Here is an 18,909-nt window from a genome sequence, read left to right as displayed (position 1 = left end):
CTATGGGCAGTTCCTGACATGAACAGAGAGCACTGTGGTCAGATTTCATGCCATACAGCAGCCGATAAGTACTGGAAGACTTAACAAGATATTCTGGGGTTTCTGTTTTTTATTGACTATGCCACAGGGGCTGTAAAATTAGTGTAGTTAATAATATAGTGTCTGTACCTGTGTTTGATGGCTGGTCTCACAATGTGATCTTTGCCACGGATGTGGCAGCATAGAAAATGAATGTTGTCTCAGGCCTTTCCCATGTTGCAGTGCAGCCCAAGAAAATGCATCACTGGTAAGGTGTTGAAAGGGGGTCTGTCGTGGGAAGGAGATGATTCTTCACAGGGCTGAAGGGAATTGTAATTTCAAGCACAGTACAGCAGGGTAGGGAGCCTAGCTGTGCTGTAATGGGTGGGGTAGATGATATGTGGGAGGGAGATAAGTCACCTCCCATCTGGGATCCTGGGGATTGTAGTTGGAGGGAGGGCACAGAAACAGGAAGTAACCAGTTCACCAAACAAGCCAACAGCGTGATTGGGTACACAGCATACGGCCATTTACCACCAACAAAAGCTCGGATCCTTGGTAAGCAAGTCCATGTCCATGCACATTGAACCACTTATATAGGTGAACCACTTTGATTCACCTGCTTGGTTTGCCTTACTACTGGGATGTACTCACCCTATGGTGCACCGCTGTTTATGTATTTTATCCTAGTCTAACCCTCTGCTATTGACTAAGAAGAGGGAAGAGGTTATTTTGTCAGTAAATTGTACAGCACATGATACTAACATATAGGAGACAAATATTTGCATTCACAGTTCCCTTGTTGGTTTTGGCTATTAGGCCTCTCCATGTATGGTATAAACAGTGAGAGTTCAGCTTGAATGCTGTAGGCACATAGATCAGGTAAGGTGAGGTGAGCTGAGGATTTCCTCTGGTGGAAAAATAATGAGATGGAATGTGTCCTCGGAAATGACCTACACAAAATTACCTACATAACAGTTTTCTGTTAAACAGAATTTTTTTTTAGATTTTTTTTTTTAATTTTACATTTTGCTGTCTATATCAAAAAATAATCCTGAAATCTTGCATTTTTCAGTTCGTACACTAGGCCGAATATTTAAGGGGTACTCAAAAATAATTGTTCTCAAATCAACTGGTGCCAGAAAATAAAACAAATTTGTAAATGACTTCGATTTAAAAATCTTAATTCTTCCAGTACTTATCAGCTGCCGTATGCTCTAGAGGAAGTTGTGTAGCTCTTTCCAGCCTGAGCACAGTGCTCTCTGCTGACACCTCTGTCCGTGTCAGGAACTGTCCAGGAACATTTTGCCATGGTGATTTGCTCCTACTCTAGGCATTTCCTCACACGGACAGAGCTGTCATATAATATAATTCAATGTTTATATTTCCCAATGTTGACAAGCAAATCAACAGGGAACTGCAAAATGCCATATCCTTTTGGTGGTTTTCAGCTATTTTGTGCTCCTTGGCAGTTTTTCAAAAACGACCTTTTGTTGAGACTTTGTTGAGGCATCTTTTCAGGAAAATCTTGCCATTTTTTTTCCCATAGAAGTCTATGGGAGTGAAAAAAATTTCAAAAAGAAAGCCATGTGGGTTTTAACATTAGTGTTTTTACATCAGTTTTTATGCTTTTTTTTTTACTTTAGCGATCCAAAAAAGGGATGGAGTCGATTTTTTTTAATTACATTTCATAGGTTACCATTAGAAGAAAAAAAAAGAAAAAGAAAAGACAGTAGCGTTGGAATAAATTGTAGGGAACAAATTTGATATGTTTGAAAATGAAATTATTTTTTATTGGGAATCAGGGAACAATTTTTGTGAGCGGGGATGGGAACTGACAGACCTAGACAGCCGATATTAACATTGCAAAGCATGAATTAAAAGGGTTGTCTTATAACAATGGATATAATACTGTTAGGTGCTATGTACAGTGAATCAGACTGATAGAATAGATAAATACTATTTGTAGAGTCGGGGTGTTACAATGATGCTACAGGGTCTGGTGGTATTAAGCCTTGGTTTGTTGTTACACCAGCGCCAGGATGCGGTTATTCTGTATAGAAGGCCCTGCCGACAACCGGCCCAAAAACGGCAGGATAATAAACGGAATGTCCACAGCAGGATTTATGAGATAAGTGGAACTTTTGCTTAACTTCTTGTGCAAACAGTCTTTACAAATATACATATTTATACATAATATATATATATTTTTTTTAACCCTAACTTTACTTTCATTTTCTTACCTACTACCACTCCTATCAGAGGCAGAGCAGGTATCCCCATGTGGCCAGTGCCTGCATTAGGGCAGGGCTCCCATCAGGATGCCGTGCACAGAATTGCTTTTGATTCAGCCCAAGCCGTTCACCTGACATACCTAAACAAGCAGGGAATCCCCTTAATTGAATAATGAGACCACAGACTAATTAGGTCAATGAGAAACAAGTGACACACTGACCTAGATTCTTTGAAGTTTAATTGCTTCTCATTGACCAAATTAGTCTGTGGTCACTAGAGATGAGCGAATCGAAGCTGACGAACCCGAATTTGTTATGAATTTCAGGAAATGTTCTATTCGCAACGAATGTGAATATCGCAGCAATTCTATTGCGCGAATGGCTTAATTGAACTCCATTTACAGGCTCCAGGGCATCTATAATGGCGGATCCACATGTCAGTACATGGGGCAAGGAACGCTGGGAAGGTGGGAAGGCAAGGCGGGAAGGGAAGTAGGCGGGATGACCATGAATCACATGCAGGATGCAGCCTATCAGCAGCCAGTCACCCCTGTGATGTCACAGCCCTATATAATCGGCAGCCATAATTCCGGCTCGTCACTTCATTACAATACACTGCAGAAGGATCATAGGACGCAGTCCAGCAGCGTTTAACATCCTCCGAGTCACATCAGCGTTCTCGTGGATGGAGAGCATTGTTTTTTTCACTGAAAATGATTTTTACTGCAGCTGCAGGCATTAACCTCCCAGTCACTTTCTTCAGCATTGTATTACAGAGAGGGGCAGAGAGCTGTGTGTTGCCTCATACATTTCAACAAGCTGCATCAACTTCATAAACCTTAGCAGAGGAGGCAGGAAGAATTTTTCAATGCAATTCTGTGTCTTTGTTCCACATAAAATCATCTACTGGTTATACTAGTCTGTAAACGGTATAATACCCAGCAGTCCATTCCTAATAGTCTCTGACAGAGTGCAATTTTGTGTTAAGTACACAGCTTTTTTTTGGCTGCAGCACTGTTGTGTACTGCTGGTGCTTTACAAAAAATATATATTTTTTAAAGGTACTGTAGCGCATTTTTCTGCCCTCATAAGTGCATACCACATACGTACATCTAAGTAGTGTACTATTTTGTACTTGTTAATCTGTCAAGGGCCTAGATACTGTGAAAGGACAGCCAATAGTACACACCTGCTGCTGGACAAATACTGTTTTAAGCGTAGTGAAGAATATGGTATGCCTCTCATATACGCAATATGTATGTCAGGCAGAGTAGTGCCAGAATGTGCACAGAGGAGAGACAGAGGAATAAATTCATCAGGCGCAGGCAGAGGTCGCAGCAGAGTAGGGGTGTGTTGTAGCCGGAGTCGCAGAAATAGGTCTGTGCTCCTGGTGTCAGCTAGCAGTCGTGTTGCGACCAGCAACCCAGCAGCCGTGATTGATCGGTTCACTCAGTCATCCACTTCATCCCAAGTGACATCCGACACCCCGAGTCAACAGTCGGCGGGTTCCTCAGAGTTGGCATGGCCCTCATGCTGCTGCAGCTGCCACCTCAAGGCTCTGTCATTGTGCTGCTCTATGATCTCCTCATGCTAATGCTACCACCTCCAGGTTCTGTCATTGTGCCGCCATATGGTCTCCTCATGCTGATGCTGCCACCTCCAGGCTCTCTAACTGTGCCGCTCTATGGTCTCCTCATGCTGATGCTACCACCTCCAGGCTCTCTTATTGTGCTGCCATGGATACTGCAAAACATAATTTAGGTGCTGGTCCCCAGTTTCAGAAATTCCTATGCATTGGGGTCACTTTCAGGACTCCTGATGCCATCTCCAGGCTGTGCCATTCAGCCACTTTAAGGTATCCTAATGCTTCAGCCACCTCCAGGCTGTGCCATTCAGACACTATATGATCTCCCTATGCTGCCAAAAACTCCAGGCAGTCATTCAGCCACTATATGGTCTCCTCATACTGATGCCACCTCCAGCCTCTGTCATTGTGCTGCCATGTGACATATGACTCCTTGTTAGATTTGGTCCTTTGTGCCCACACGCAGAGGCCCAGGACACTAAAACTTGGGAGTTAAAAGTTCAAGTTTAAAATCCTCAATTACAATTTCCTATATGGTCTCCTCATGCTTCAGACACCTCCAGGCTGTGTCATTCAGCCACTATATGGTCTTCATATATTGACTGTGTATTGTAGGAAATATGTCGGTATCCTTGAGTTACTCTCTCAGTATTATTGCTATGTTGATACCAGACCAGTAATAAAAGGAATATTCCCAAGGACTAGCAGAAACAGGGAACTGTGAATACTGACCAACAGCTGTTGGAATTGACTGACTATCCCAGGTGGTAGCTTTACCATTTTGAAGTTCCTCAGTTCCAGTAGGCTTTAAGTCGTTCATTCTTTGTTGTGGTTCTTCAGTTGCAGAATTAAATGGGTACTCCAGCGCTAAGACATCTTATCCCCTATCCAAAGGATAGGGGATAAGATGCCTGATCACGGGGGTCCCGCCGCAATTATTGGAAAACAATTTTTTTTTTTAAATCAACTGTTTCCAGAAAGTTAAACAGATGTGTAAATTACTTCTATTAAAAAATCTTTACCCCTCCAGTACTTTTTAGAAGCTGTATACTACAGAGGAAATTATTTTCTTTTTGAATTTCTTTTTTGTCTTGTCCACAGTGCTCTCTGTTGACACCTGATGCCCGTATCAGGAACTGTCCAGAGCAGGAGTAAATCCCCATAGAAAACCTATGCTGCTCTGGACAGTTCATTGTGGATAAAACAAAAAAAGAAATTCAAAAATAAAATAATTTCCTCAGTAGCATACAGCTGCTAAAAAATACTGGAAGGGTAAAGATTTTTTAATAGAAGTAATTTACAAATCTGTTTAACTTTCTGGCACCAGTTGATTTTCCACCAGAGTACCCCTTTAAAGGAGCTGAGAATGGGAGCAGAAGAAGGAGAGCAGGTTAAACATGTGCCATATTGTTCATTGTAGTCCATATGAATGATAAAATCATTTTACTTTTTATTCTATTGCAACCTCGTAAAAATTAAAATAAAAGTAAAAAAAAAAGACCAAATTTTCCATTAAAGAATTAATAGACCCCATATCCTAGCTACGGGGTACTGCACAGACTTCATAAGGTTTGGGGGAGTTTGTAGACCCAAATGCAGGATTAAGGTCCAGTATAGCTCCTGGTGGGGCCTTGAATGTGAAATGCTGCACAAGTGTTGTGAAAAACAGAAAAATCTCCATTTTAGCCAAGGTCTCGCCAGCGCAACTTCGTTTACCTAAAAAGAAAAAAAAAAAAACGATAGTGAAAAAATAAACAATAGTATTGCTGCGTGGTAAACTGACCATTCAATATATTTCAGCAATCTTTGGGTAACGGTGGAAAGAATCCTTTTTTTCACTTAGCCCCCTATAAAAATACTTCTGTGCACTAGTCACAGTGAAGTAACCTTGTTCCCAATCAGTAATAGCAATGAGGAGAATCGGTGAGTAAACCTGGAGCTCATCCGCCCCCTAAATTAGTACTTTAATATAAAGCTGAGGAACCTTATAGTCCTCCTTAGGCCATGTTCACACAGTAGAATTTCTGTGCTGAAATTCTGCCAAAATTTACTTCTCTTTGATTTCAATGGGATTCCACAGTCCCATTCAGACAGCAGAAATTCCATGTCAGCCATTCCACCACGAAAATTCAGCTTTTGCAAAAATATAAGACCAGTCCCATTAAAATCATGGAGGCTAGAATTCTGGCCAAATTCTGCGTTCCGAGAAATTCCGCCACACTTCACACTTTGCTGTATGGAATTTGTGTGGAATTATAATAATTCTGCCATGTAAACATAGCCTCAGACTCCAGGGTGGGACTACATTTTTGTACCTTCTAGTTACGCTGCTTGGCAGGGCATTGAAATGTAAAGTAGCCCAAATGCCACCTACTTTACCCTTGTTCCTGAAATACTAGGTACAGCACTTGCCCTTAGTCTTCCGTTACCATGTAGAGGAGAAACAACAAAAGTATGAGTGCAGACTACACTATAGTTTTCACCTCTGACATCACCCACCTCTTTCCACCCCTGACATTCCTCTCCATAGAAAAATGTGTAGGGGAATTAAAGGGGTATTCCAGCCTTATACATCTTATCCTCTATCCAAAGGATAGGGGATAAGATGTCTGATCGCAGGGGTCCCACCGTTTGGACCCTTGAGCGATCCCTGTGCTGCCCCAGCATTCTGTGCTGGGCGCTGCCTCCGAGACAGAGACATGATGTCACAGCAACGCCCCTTTATGAGGTCACACCACGCCCCCTCCATTCTTGTCTATGGGAGGGGGCGTGATGGCCGCCATGCCCACTCGCATAGACATGAATGGAGGGGGTGTGGAGTGATTTCATGACAGCCGTCACGCCACCTCCCATAGACATGAATGGAGGGGGAGAGGCCGTGACATCATGTCTTGGAGGCAGCGGGCAGCACAGAATTCCTGGGGCTGCACCGAAGTCACGGGGGTCCCAGCGGTGGGAGCCCTGTGATCAGACATCTTATCCCATATCCAAAGGATATGGGATAAGATGTATAAGGCCAAAATACCCCTTTAAGCCCCACCTCATGGTTCAGATTGGAAGGTATTCATTTTAGGAATTTAAAGGGATAGTACACTTATAAAATTTACTTTTTGCTAGAAGTGTTGCCCAATGAAAAGTTCATTGCAGAGTATACCACAGTTGTACTCTATTGGCGGCCCTGACTGTAACTGTTCAACATCTCAGCAGTGCCTCCAGTGAGAAAATTCTGCATTACACCACTTTGTATTAAAGGGGTACTCCCCCCCAAACATCATATACCCTATCCAAAAGATAGGGGATAAGATGTCTGATCACAGGGGTCCCGCCACTGGGGACCCCTGCGATCTCTGCAGCACCACCCCACCGTCATCACTATAGAGCACACTGGCTCTGATGACAGGGCGATGCAGGGGATGGAGCATCGTGACGTCACTGCTACGCCATGTGATGTCCAGCCATGCCCCCTTAATACAAGTCTATGGGAGGGGGCATGATGATCACCACACTCCTTGCCATAGACTTGTATTGAGTGGGTGGTACGTGATGTCACGGGGGACGGAGTCGTGACGTCATGATGCTTCGTCCCCTGCATCGCCCCGTCATCATGCATAGAACCAGTGTGCTCTGTAGTGAGGATGGCGGGGTGGCACTGCATCACTTTGGATAGTGGATAAGATGTCTGGGGCGGAGTACCCCTTTAAAATGAATAAGCATGGACTTACCAAGTCTTTTAAGGTGAAAGGTCACCTAGTAATAACTCAATTTCTGGATGACAGATAAGGTCAGGTTTGGAGGACTAGCCTCAGAACTGTATTCTCCATTTATATCTTAATGCTTCCTACAACAGATGTGATTATGAATGTTACCTATTGAGAAGGGGATGAAGGCCTCATTCTTTTTGAATTTTCCTTCTGAGTCTAGAAAGTGTTCTGGATAAAACTCCTTCGGTTTCTCAAAGTATTCTTCGTCCATGTGTATAGAATGTAACACCGGGAGGATAATAGTTCCCTGGAGGTGGGAGAAAGTAGACATTTGGTCTTATACCCAGCATGATTTATAAGTTTATACCCAGTTTTTTTTTTCTTCAGTTTTAAACCGAGGAATAAAAAAAAAATTCTGACAATTTTTGGTGGTCTGGTTTTCAGGATGACAAAAATGACTTGTTCATTTTATTCTCCAGGTCAGTAAAATTACATTAATAAAAATATACTGAAAAATTGATTAACAGCATAGGGTTAAAAAGATATAAGCCTTATTGCTACTATGCAAATGAGTCTTAAGTGTCCAGGGGCGTAACCCAACATGGCAAGAGCCCAGATAAGTCCAGCCTATGGCTGTCAGTCAAACAGGTTATGGGGAGGGGTGATAAAGAAGAGATGGGCTGGACTTGTCTGGGCTATTACCATGCAGGGTATTACCCCCTGGGCACTTGAACCTCATTTGCATAATGACAAAAAAGCTTATATCTTACAAATGTACTATGGCAGAGTCAACTACTGGCAGCGCTTACCTTTGGAATAAAATATCCTTTGAATGTAACATCTTGTGAAGCTACATGTGGAATAGTATTCGGTGCAATGTCCCCAAACCGCTGAATCTCATGAACAACGGCATCAGTATACGGCAATTGTTTCCTATGCTCCATTTGAACTTGAGCCGATCCAATCACTTTATCAATTTCATTTTGTACTTTTGCTGTCAAGACGGAGATATAGATTACAGTAAATAAGCAAATATTTATCACCCAAGCATCAAATAAGCCTTAAAAATATAAGGATTTTTCTCTCAGAAACAGCGCCACGTTTGTCTATAGACCATATCTGGTACTGCAGTTTAGTCACACAAATTGTGACACTATTTCTAGTGCAAAGAGAGAATCTCAGTGTAGGGAGGACACTATCTGTCCATGCATTTCCAATGAAGTGGCCAAATATAGTATTACAGACTGACTATTCAGATGAATGGGTGGCCATACAATGCATGGATGGGGTGGATCCTCTGGGGCGGGGGCTGTACCCTGGGTCATCCCTATAATTCATTGTTTTTTCAAGTACATATCTCACTTTGAATTTTGGGATATTTCATCATCAGCAGAATACTCCATCTCAATGCGGTGGACGTGGTCTCCATTCCAGCACCAAACAGATCTCCCACGAGCACAGTCAGGTTGTCATTGTGGTAATACTGAGTGGATTCCTGCTTTCCCTGTGAAAAATAGAAGTTTAGTTTACGAGTGAGAGTATAATGACGATATTTTTAAGTACAATATTAAAGTGAAAGCTAGGAACAAGCTAGATTGATTGCACCATATGGAGACCATATCACAGTTTTGAGACTGTTAAAGGGGTTGTCCTGGGAAATGAAAATAACATATCCTCTATTCTCAGGATAGGGGATAAGCTTCTGATCATAGGGGTCTGATCGCTGAAGCCCTCCTCGACCTCCTGTATGGGGCCCCACTACTTGCCTATCCTTGGCTCACTCCAGCCCCTACCTTTCTGGATGTTAGCACGTGACGACCCGCTCAGCCATTTACCAGCCCCAGTGATGTCCCACCTCAGCCGGTGATTGGCTGAGTAAGCTGCCATTTGCCCACATCCAGAAAGGTGGGGGTCAAAGTGCACAGAGGATGGGTAAGTAGTGGGTCCCTGTACAGGAGAACGCAGGGTTCTGGCATCTGGGGCCCCCCTGTTATCCCCTGTATGGGGCCTGATCAGACACTTACAACTTATCTTGTGGAAAAGGAATAAGTTTTGTTCCCCAGACTACCCCTTTAAGGAGGGTCAAGAGGAATATCTAAGAGCTATAGTTGTGTCCTACTTTATCTTATGGCTGAACACATCCCACAATGTGTGGTGCATGATGGCTAGATTAGCATGATTCCATGATACACTTTTTGGATAAGCATATGCTGTAGGGGGAATTAAATATAACTGGCGCTCCACAATGTAAGTAAACCCCCACCAGTGTAGGATTGCATTGGATTAAACAGGCGTCAATTTAAGTAAATTTGGTGTGTGGAGCAGCCGCACCACCTTCACGCAAAGCCACACTTCTCCATGTCAGACAATGCAAGTGGTTTTCAGAAGAATTTTTTGCTTTTGGTGCATCAATGGGAGATGCCAACCTTAAAGCAATACTCCAGTGGAAAACTTTTTTTATAAAATCAACTGGTGCCAGAAAGTTAAACAGATTTGTAAATTACTTCTATTTAAAAATCAGCGCAGAGAGCACTGTGGTCAGACAGAAAGGAAATTCAAAAAGAACTTCCTGTGGAGCATACAGCAGGTGATAAGTACTGGAAGGGTTAATATTTTTAAATAGAAGTACATTACAAATCTGTTTAACTTTCTGGCACCAGTTGGTTTAAAAAAAAATGTTTTCCATTGGAGTACCCCTTTAAAGTTAGTGTAGTTTATAATATAGTGTCTGTACCTGTGTTTCATGGTGGGTTTTCCCAGGTTGCAGTGCAGTCTGAGACATTACATCACCAGTCAGGTGTTGAAAGGGAGCCTATCTGCTTCAATGGACAGAGAGAGTGCTGGATGTGGAGGAGATCATTCTCCATAGGGCTGCAGGGAATTTTCCTAGGTGTGTTTCAATATGTGGATTGGCTGATGTGTGGGAGGGAGAAAAGTGACATCACGCTTACAGACAAGGGATCCTGGGACTTGTAGTTGGAGGGAGGGAACTCAAAGAAGAAATACAATTTTACAAAATAAAAGTAGCAGAGTTAAGGGGGACTCAGGACACTGCCAATTAGCCCCAAGACAGGCACGGATCCTTCGTAAGCATGTCCATTACTGTCCTGCAGGTAAGTACTAAAATGACCTTATGATGGATAACGTCTGGACACATCTGTATTTCTCTTAAACTTCTTATAGACTTTATGTAGGATACATTTTATTCTACTTCTGTAAATGCACAGATTCATGTAATTGCCCAAAATTTCTTGCAGTTCATATTCATTGGTGAAAAATGAATGGTACCTCTTGTTGTTTGAATAAGAAGGTATCAATAAGGTTCCTCTGGTCATTCACATCTAGCTCTGTCTTATATTTTGTAAAGGTCCTTCTGATAAAACCTTGATATTCTTCAGTATTTTTAAAAATTGTCTTGTGAGGTCCTGGAAGCCGATCCATTAGGCCTGGAAAACTGTGGTACAGCTTAAAAAAATTGAAAAAAAAAAAAGTTTTAGTTTTCTTTATTAATATATATATATATATATATATATATATATATATATATATATATATAATTTTTTTAGTGCATCCAAGAAATATGATAATGTAGTGTAAATTAAATAACTTATTTTAAAGTTTTAAAAATTATGTAAAAAAATAAATAAAAATCATACAAAATCACCCCAAAATAAAATGAAGAAAATGTTATGCAATTTTTTCCCCAAAAAGCAATGGGCATGCTGGGAGTTGTAGTTTTGCAACAACTGGAGACACTCTGGTTAGGAAGCACTGTCTTAAAGGCGAGAATAGGCAAAACAAAAACTGTAGGAAAATAGTAACCACAAAACTTCCATAGAATTGCTATAAAGGGGTTATCCAGGAATAGAAAAACAGAGGTAATTTTTTTTCAAAAACCGCTCCCTGTCTGTCTCCAGGTTGGGTGTGGTTCTGCATTTCAGTTCCGTTGAAATGAATGGAGCCAGGTTGTAATACCACACACAACCTGGGGACAGAAATTTCTTGTTTTTGAAAGAAATTAGCTCTGTTTTTTTTATTCCTGGATAACCCCTCTAAGTATATAGTGACACAGACAAAAAAACACAGGGTTGAAGCAAAAAATAAAATTAAATAAAATTATTTTCTGACTTACCCTGATCCATGGGCTTCCGAAAAGTTTTACATTCTCAGTGACTAAGTGCATAAGCCTCAGGATGGTCGGATCTTCGTAGTCGTATCTTTTACTGAGCAGTATGGCCACAATTATATTGGTCACAGCACCATTTATACTGGTGAAGTCACCAAAGGGCTTTCCTAGAATGGGAAAATGCTAATTTAAAAATTATAGTAAATTATATTAATAAGGGGATTTTTTGTTGTTGTTTTTGTGCATGTGTGTAAATATGCAGGCAGTATTCTTAAAGGAATTACTAAAGACAGTTATACAGATTTGTAATTTACTTCTATTTAAAAAACTTAAGCCTCCTAGTACTTCTCAGCTGCTGTATGCTGCAGAGAAAGTTGTGTAGTTCTTTCCATTCTGACCACAGTGCTCTCTGCTGCCACCCCTGTCTGTGTCAGGAACTGTTGAAATCCCCATAGCAAACCTCTCTTGCTCTGGACAGTTCCTGACATGGACAGAGGTGTCAGCAGAGAGCACTGTGGTCATGAAAGAAAATAAATTCAAAAAGAAAAGAACTTCCTCTGTAGTATACAAATACTGGAAGGATTAAGATAGATTAAATAGAAGTAATTTACAAATCTGTTTAACTTTCTGGCACCAGTTCATTTAAAAAAATAATAATAATTCCAGTGGAGTACCCCTTTAATATCTAAAGAAGCACTTTGCACTGTGAAAAGAATAAGACAGTATTAGTAAATTTGGGTCCTTGTAGCCTACCAGAAGATTTGAGCAGAACAAGACTAGGGATATCATGCCAAAAATGGACAATATAGTCCCCCCCTCACCTTCATAGGATCTCAGCTTCTGTACCAAACACTCGGCCTCCTCGGTGATCCTGTTCTCGATGGTTTTCTTCCCCATTCCATAATCTCGCAGCGTCGAGAGTGTAAATCTTCTCATCACTTTCCAGTTCTCTCCATTGGCAAAAACAAGACCTAAGTAATGGAAGAAAAACATTCTAAGGTGAAGAACGTCTAGATGTCTGATGATTGCCTAAATGTCATGAGATGGGACCAAAAGTATGTGGACGCCCATCTATTGCACAGAGGGGCATTACACAGGCATAAGGTTGGGGTCAGGGCTGGTGCAAGGATTTTTGCCACCCTAGGCAAAAGCCAATTTTCCTGCCCCATTGACTCCTCCCAATGACACGCCCCACCTTACTACTGGGTTGACACACAGTAACAAACCCCCACCTCATGTAATCTCACTACTGGGGTGACAGTTTTGTGGCTCTCATGGCCTGGAGAAAAAACTTTCTTGCGGAGGGCACTCTAGGTGGCTGCCTTTTTTGCCTATAGGTGGAGTCGGCCCTGGTCAGGGTTGGGGGCCATACTGAGCTGTCATAGGAAGCCACCTTTGCCACATGTCAGCTTGTGAATTTTTCTTATCTGCTAGATTCTACCCTGTCACCAAGGGCTATTATTGTGAAGTGGAAGCATCTAGGACAATGGTCTCAAACTGTGGCCCTTTCAGATGTTGCAAAACTTCAACTCCCAGCATGCCCAGACAGCCAACGGCATGCTGGGAGTTGAAGTTTTGCAAAATCTGAAGAGCCACACTTTGAGACCACTAATCTAGGAGCAGCAACAGCTCAGCCATGAAGCTGTAGACTATGCAAACTCTCAGAACGGGGCACACATGTACAGAGTTGTTTTGCAGGAACTCAAGACTTTGGCAATCTGACAATAAGTCCAGATGAGAAATAATAATAGTAACAATTATTCCCAGCAGGGAAGCACAGGACAAATGGTTGTACACAGACTCCACTCTAGCCACTGATGTTGGCCAATCTCAACAATTAGCCTTTCGTTTCAGCCATCTCTTGGCAAATCAGTTTCCTGGGCAAGGATGCGATCCTTGAGCAAGAATGTCCTCACAAAGCTGCTGCCTACAAGTGAGGAAGTGCTCCCTTATCAACGTACCAGTAGTGTATCCCTTGACCCAGCAAAGTCAGGTTCATTATCTCTAGAATCTCTCGTGGCAGAGGAATACTTGGCACAGATATGTGGGCTTGAGAGACACAGTGGCTTGTTACACCTCGGAGGCTTTGTTCACATGGCAGAATTTCCGTGTTGTCTTCCGCATTGGAGTCTGGCATGGAGATTCCACTGCAGCAGAGTCCTGTTGAATTCAACAGGGTTCTGCTGCGCTGTGCACATGGTGGAATTTCTGTGCCAGATGTTTTCCAGCATGGAAATTCCATTTTCCGTGTCCGCACGGAAGTGGACCCCAGCAGGCTTCAGTGATGTCATGCCTGCTGGGAAACACTTAATTTCTCATGCTGGGAGATAGCACTATGTGAGCAAGAATAAAGTTAAAGGGGTATTCCAGGCAAAACCTTTGTTTATATATATATATATCAACTGGCTCCGGAAAGTTAAACAGATTTGTAAATTACTTCTATTAAAAAATCTTAATCCTTCCAATAGTTATTAGCTTCTGAAGTTTTCTGTCTAACTGCTCAATGATGATGTCACGTCCCGGGAGCTGTGCATGATGGGAGAATATCCCCATAGGAACTGCACGGCTCCCGAGACGTGAATCATCAGAGAGCAGTTAGACAGAAAACAACAACTCAACTTCAGAAGCTAATAACTATTGGAAGGATTAAGATTTTTTTATAGAAGTAATTTACAAATCTGTTTAACTTTCCGGAGCCAGTTGATAAATAAAAATAAGTTTTGGCCTGGAATACCCCTTTAAGATACACAGCTTTTTAAAGCTCTGAAATTTTTTTTAACGGTGGGAGGGGTGTCAGAAGTAGTTAGGGAACATAGCCTGAGTTAGTTTAGAAAAGTTTATTTGGTGACAGGTACTCTTTAAGGCAAGGTTCAGACTGATGAATTTTTGGCCTGAAATCCTTCGGCTAGAGATTTCTGGGGCACACCAGTCGTGACTGAATAAGACATTGCCGATCCCCATAGCCCGAAATGTATTCTGTGCAATATTTCATCAAAATAATGTGCAAAAATCATTCTTTCGACAGCAGAATTTCAGTGGCAGAAGTTCCATTGCTAAAATTCTGTAGTGTGCGCTGTGCTGTGGAATCCTATTGACACAAATTTCTAAGCGGAATTACTCTTGGAAATTCTGTAGTCTGGACCCAACCTTATAATGTAATTCATCAAGACCTGGGCTGAGGAAAAATTGACAAGTTCCCCATAGCAACCAATCAAATCACTTATTTTTTATTTTTCAGAGTCCTTTTTTTTTCTTAAATGAAAGAAGCGATCTGATTGGTTCCCACGTTATGTATTTAAACAAAGGCCCATAACACAAGGTATGACTAAAGAACATGGTGAGCAATGCAGATGTCAAAACCCAAGTGCCATCCAGGCACAAAAAAGCTGGTATACCCCTGATAATAAAACTTAACTTTTATTAATTCTAACTAAATAAAGACGTGAATTAAAATATACCTATATTGTCACGGCAGTGTCTGCTTGCTTTTAAAATTCTTTGTTGTCACGGTACTAGTGCTCAGGGACTGCAGCCTTGGGCTAAAAGTATATATGTGTTTTATCCCCGTGAAGGGGCATTGGCCCCAGTGTTGGTTATAAATACTTTTCAACACAATTTCACAGTGGGATATTTATTGATGATTTATACCGTGACAATATAGGTATATTTTAATTCACGTCTATATTTAGTTGGAATTAATAAAAGTTACGTTTTATTTTTAGGGGTATACCGGCTTTTTTGTGCCTGGATGGCATTTGGTTTTTTGCATTTATTGCCTTCCCTGATAAGGATATTTGTGGTATTACTTCAATGCAGATGTCCCAGTACACAACCACATTCTTCAGGTAGCATAAAATAAAATATACTTAAACCTATAAGAACCAAGAACATAGTAATTCTCTAAGGTCATGTTCACATGTTACAAATTTCATTGGAATTCCACCAGAGATTCCGGAGCAGCAGAGTCCCGTTGTATTCAATAGGATTCTGCTGCGCACATGGCGGAATTTTCGCGCTAGATGTTTCTGGCACGGAAATTCCAATTTCCGTGTCCACAAAAAGAATGAACCTGTCTATTCTTTCTGTGGATGCCACACAGAATGTATAGGCGTATATGAGATGGCACATTCCCGTGCAGTCTCCGGAATGTCCAGACATTCCGGTCATCCAGTGGTTGTGATGTGATTGACAAGCTGTGAGGGTTTTGCTCTCATGTTTGGACAAATCTGTATCTACAATAAATTGGTGAAGACATATATGAGTATTCTAGAAAAAATGTTTAACGTAATACAAAAAAGTTAAAAAAACAAAGTAAAGCAGTTACCATGGCCCTTTGATGTCTTGGCAAACAGAGGACTATGGGGTCTTTCAGAGAAGACTTCAGCATTGTTGACCAAAGCGTCTTTAATGGTGTCGTAACCACATAGGATCAGCATTTTTGTCATGCCTATATGAATAGTGAAGATTGAACCATACTCCTTAGACAGCTGTAAAAAAGGTAGAAAAATCAGCCTAAATTATTGATTTTCTTTAACCCCCGGTCTCCCACAGCTCCAGTATGTCTCCTTTTGCTCTCCTGAAAGCCCTGCAGAGTATGCACACATACATAATCTTTTTTATGCATTTTATGCAGTGGGTGAACAGGAGACCATTGAGGGGTTAATGGGTTAAATACGTACCTGCACTCCCAAGATCTGTCCCTCCAAAGATCTTTTCCATCTTCAGTGAATTGTGCGCTAGAGGTGGACTCGTCGGCTCAATTTTAATATTCATTGTCGTGGGTCACATGAGCACTCAGTCTGCGCATCACTTACATGACACGCAGCAATGAATATTCATATAGAGTCTGCGGTTCCGCCTCCAGAGTGCAATTTACTGAAGATGGGAAAAGATCTTCTCAGGGACAGATCTCCAGAGGGCAGGTACGTGTTTAACCCCATAACCCCTCATCGGTCTCCTGTTCATCCACACTATAATCCAGTGTATTGGGTTTAGTGTGGGTGAACAAATGATCGTTTTCTTTTAATGGAGCTGAGCTACATTGGCAGACACAACCCATGGACAGGATGGATAACCAGTGTTTTTCTGATCTTGGACAATTCCTCTATTTGTGATTTGCTTTCCATTTACTGACTCGTTCAATGACTTTGATGGAAACATTAATACATTAAAAACAAACGTAAAAGGTATAGTAAATATATTGTCAAAATTTACCCGGGATCAGAATGAAGGAGTATAGATGCCAAGGTACACAGAGACACACAAATCCTGAACCTGGTCATAAGTCATTTTCAGACTATAGGCTATGTACTCATTGATAAAATTATGAAAAACATTCCAAATGTCATAAAATTACATTCCTCTTGTGTCTGATCCCATGGCTATCCATCACAGAAGCTCCGGTGGGCTGTGTTTACTAGCAGCCAACATGTGACGACAGCAGCCAATCAGTGGCTTCAATGGTCATACTACTGGCATCATAGCTCCCATAACTGAGCAATGATGCCGGTTGTACAACACTTGACCATTGAGGGTGCCGATTGGCTGCAGCAGTCACGTGTCAGCCCCCAGTTTGTGCACTGCACCGACACAGGATTGGACAGGTGATAATTATTTTTTTTGTTATTTCACTATATTTGGGTCACTTTAAATTTTGATAACACATATAATACTTTCATTACCTGAAAAAATGTATTATGAGGTTTTGACATGTCCAACATGAGGATATTTCCAAAGATTGGTAAAGGCTTTGGACCAGATGGGAAATTTTTGTATTTCCCTTGTTTTTGATTTCTGAAAACATTGGCCAAAAAGAGGATGACAACGATGGACAGGAGAACAGTGACCAGATCCATGGTAAAGGGGAGTTCTGCAGAATATGGAGAAGGAAGACAACACATGAAGACTTTAAAAAATATGAATAAAAAATAAATAAATATATATATATAACACACACGCACACACAGTATTTCAGGAAGATTGCCAAGACCCTAAAAATGAGTTGCATCATGGTGGAAAAAAAAAAGCATACAGTGGTCGTACAGCAGAGGTTACACTCCTAATAGACCTTGTTATGGTCAATCAATGAAGTTTAGTGCACATGCTCAGCGTCCTATCCAGAGGTTGGTTTTGGAAAATAGAGGTATGATTGCTGCCAGCATTGCTGTAGTGTTTGAAAGGGTGGGGATCAACCTGCCAGTGCTCAGACTATACACCATACACTCTATAAAATTGGTCAGCATTGCTGTCAATCCAGAATTAAGCCTCTTCTAAAGATGAAGCACAAGAAAGCCTGCAAACATTTTGCTGAAAATAAGCAGAATAAGCACATGGATTACTTGAACCATGTCCTGTGATCCGATGTGACAAAGATAAACTCATTTGGTTCAGATGGTGTCATTTGTGCATGGTGGTAACAAGAGACTGAGGAACCTTCACATAGATTGCGAACTTGCAGATAATTCCTCATGTTTATCATATGGAGTATATATATATATATATATATATATATATATATATATATATATATACACACACACGTTGTTATATATATATATATATATATATATAACAACAACAGAAGAATGCAGCAGCACACTGCCAGCACAAGGATATAGGTGAAACATGAAAATGCAGTTAAAACATGGAGAGCTATACAGCTATGGTGTAATAGATGCAAATGTGAAACTATGAAATAGTGAGGCACTTAGCTCGCAAATTTGTCTCCGCCGGCGGTCAAATAGCTTGGACCGTCCCACCGCGATAAGGTGGCCTCCTTGGGACGGACCCTACACTGTGAATATGCCTCTGTGTGAACAGTTCAGTAAGCATGGCAGGATCTGGAACATCCAAGACACCTTATATACACACCTGATAGAGGTGGGTGGGGTGCAAGGCCAACATGGAGGTAGCCACTCCCCCGTATGTGCAATACAGACAAAGAGGTGTGTATATAAGGTGTCTTGGATGTTCCAGATCCTGCCATGCTTACTGAACTGTTCACACAGAGGCATATTCACAGTGTAGGGTCCGTCCCAAGGAGACTACCTTATCGCGGTAGGACGGTCCAAGCTATTTGACCGCCGGCGGAGACAAATTTGCGAGCTAAGTGCCTCACTATTTCATAGTTTCACATTTGCATCTATTACACCATAGCTGTATAGCTCTCCATGTTTTAACTGCATTTTCATGTTTCATCTATATCCTTGTGCTGGCAGTGTGCTGCTGCATTCTTCTGTTGCTGTA

General features: G+C 41.4%; 1 protein-coding gene across 1 annotated transcript; it reads right to left on the bottom strand.

The window, feature by feature from the left end:
* Positions 1–5,374: 5,374 nt before the first annotated feature.
* LOC130361222 (cytochrome P450 2K4-like) lies at positions 5,375–17,519 on the bottom strand. Its single transcript, XM_056563963.1, has 9 exons — positions 17,346–17,519; positions 15,989–16,151; positions 12,486–12,635; positions 11,671–11,831; positions 10,826–11,003; positions 8,901–9,080; positions 8,348–8,532; positions 7,704–7,845; positions 5,375–5,553 (listed from the first exon to the last, which is right to left on the bottom strand). The coding sequence occupies exons 1-9, from the start codon at positions 17,517–17,519 to the stop codon at positions 5,375–5,377; spliced, it is 1,512 nt and encodes a 503-aa protein (XP_056419938.1).
* Positions 17,520–18,909: the final 1,390 nt, after the last annotated feature.

This window comes from Hyla sarda, chromosome 3 (genome assembly GCF_029499605.1).
Source record: "Hyla sarda isolate aHylSar1 chromosome 3, aHylSar1.hap1, whole genome shotgun sequence".
Classification (NCBI taxonomy): domain Eukaryota; kingdom Metazoa; phylum Chordata; class Amphibia; order Anura; family Hylidae; genus Hyla; species Hyla sarda.
This window is presented reverse-complemented; position numbering and strand designations above follow the sequence as displayed.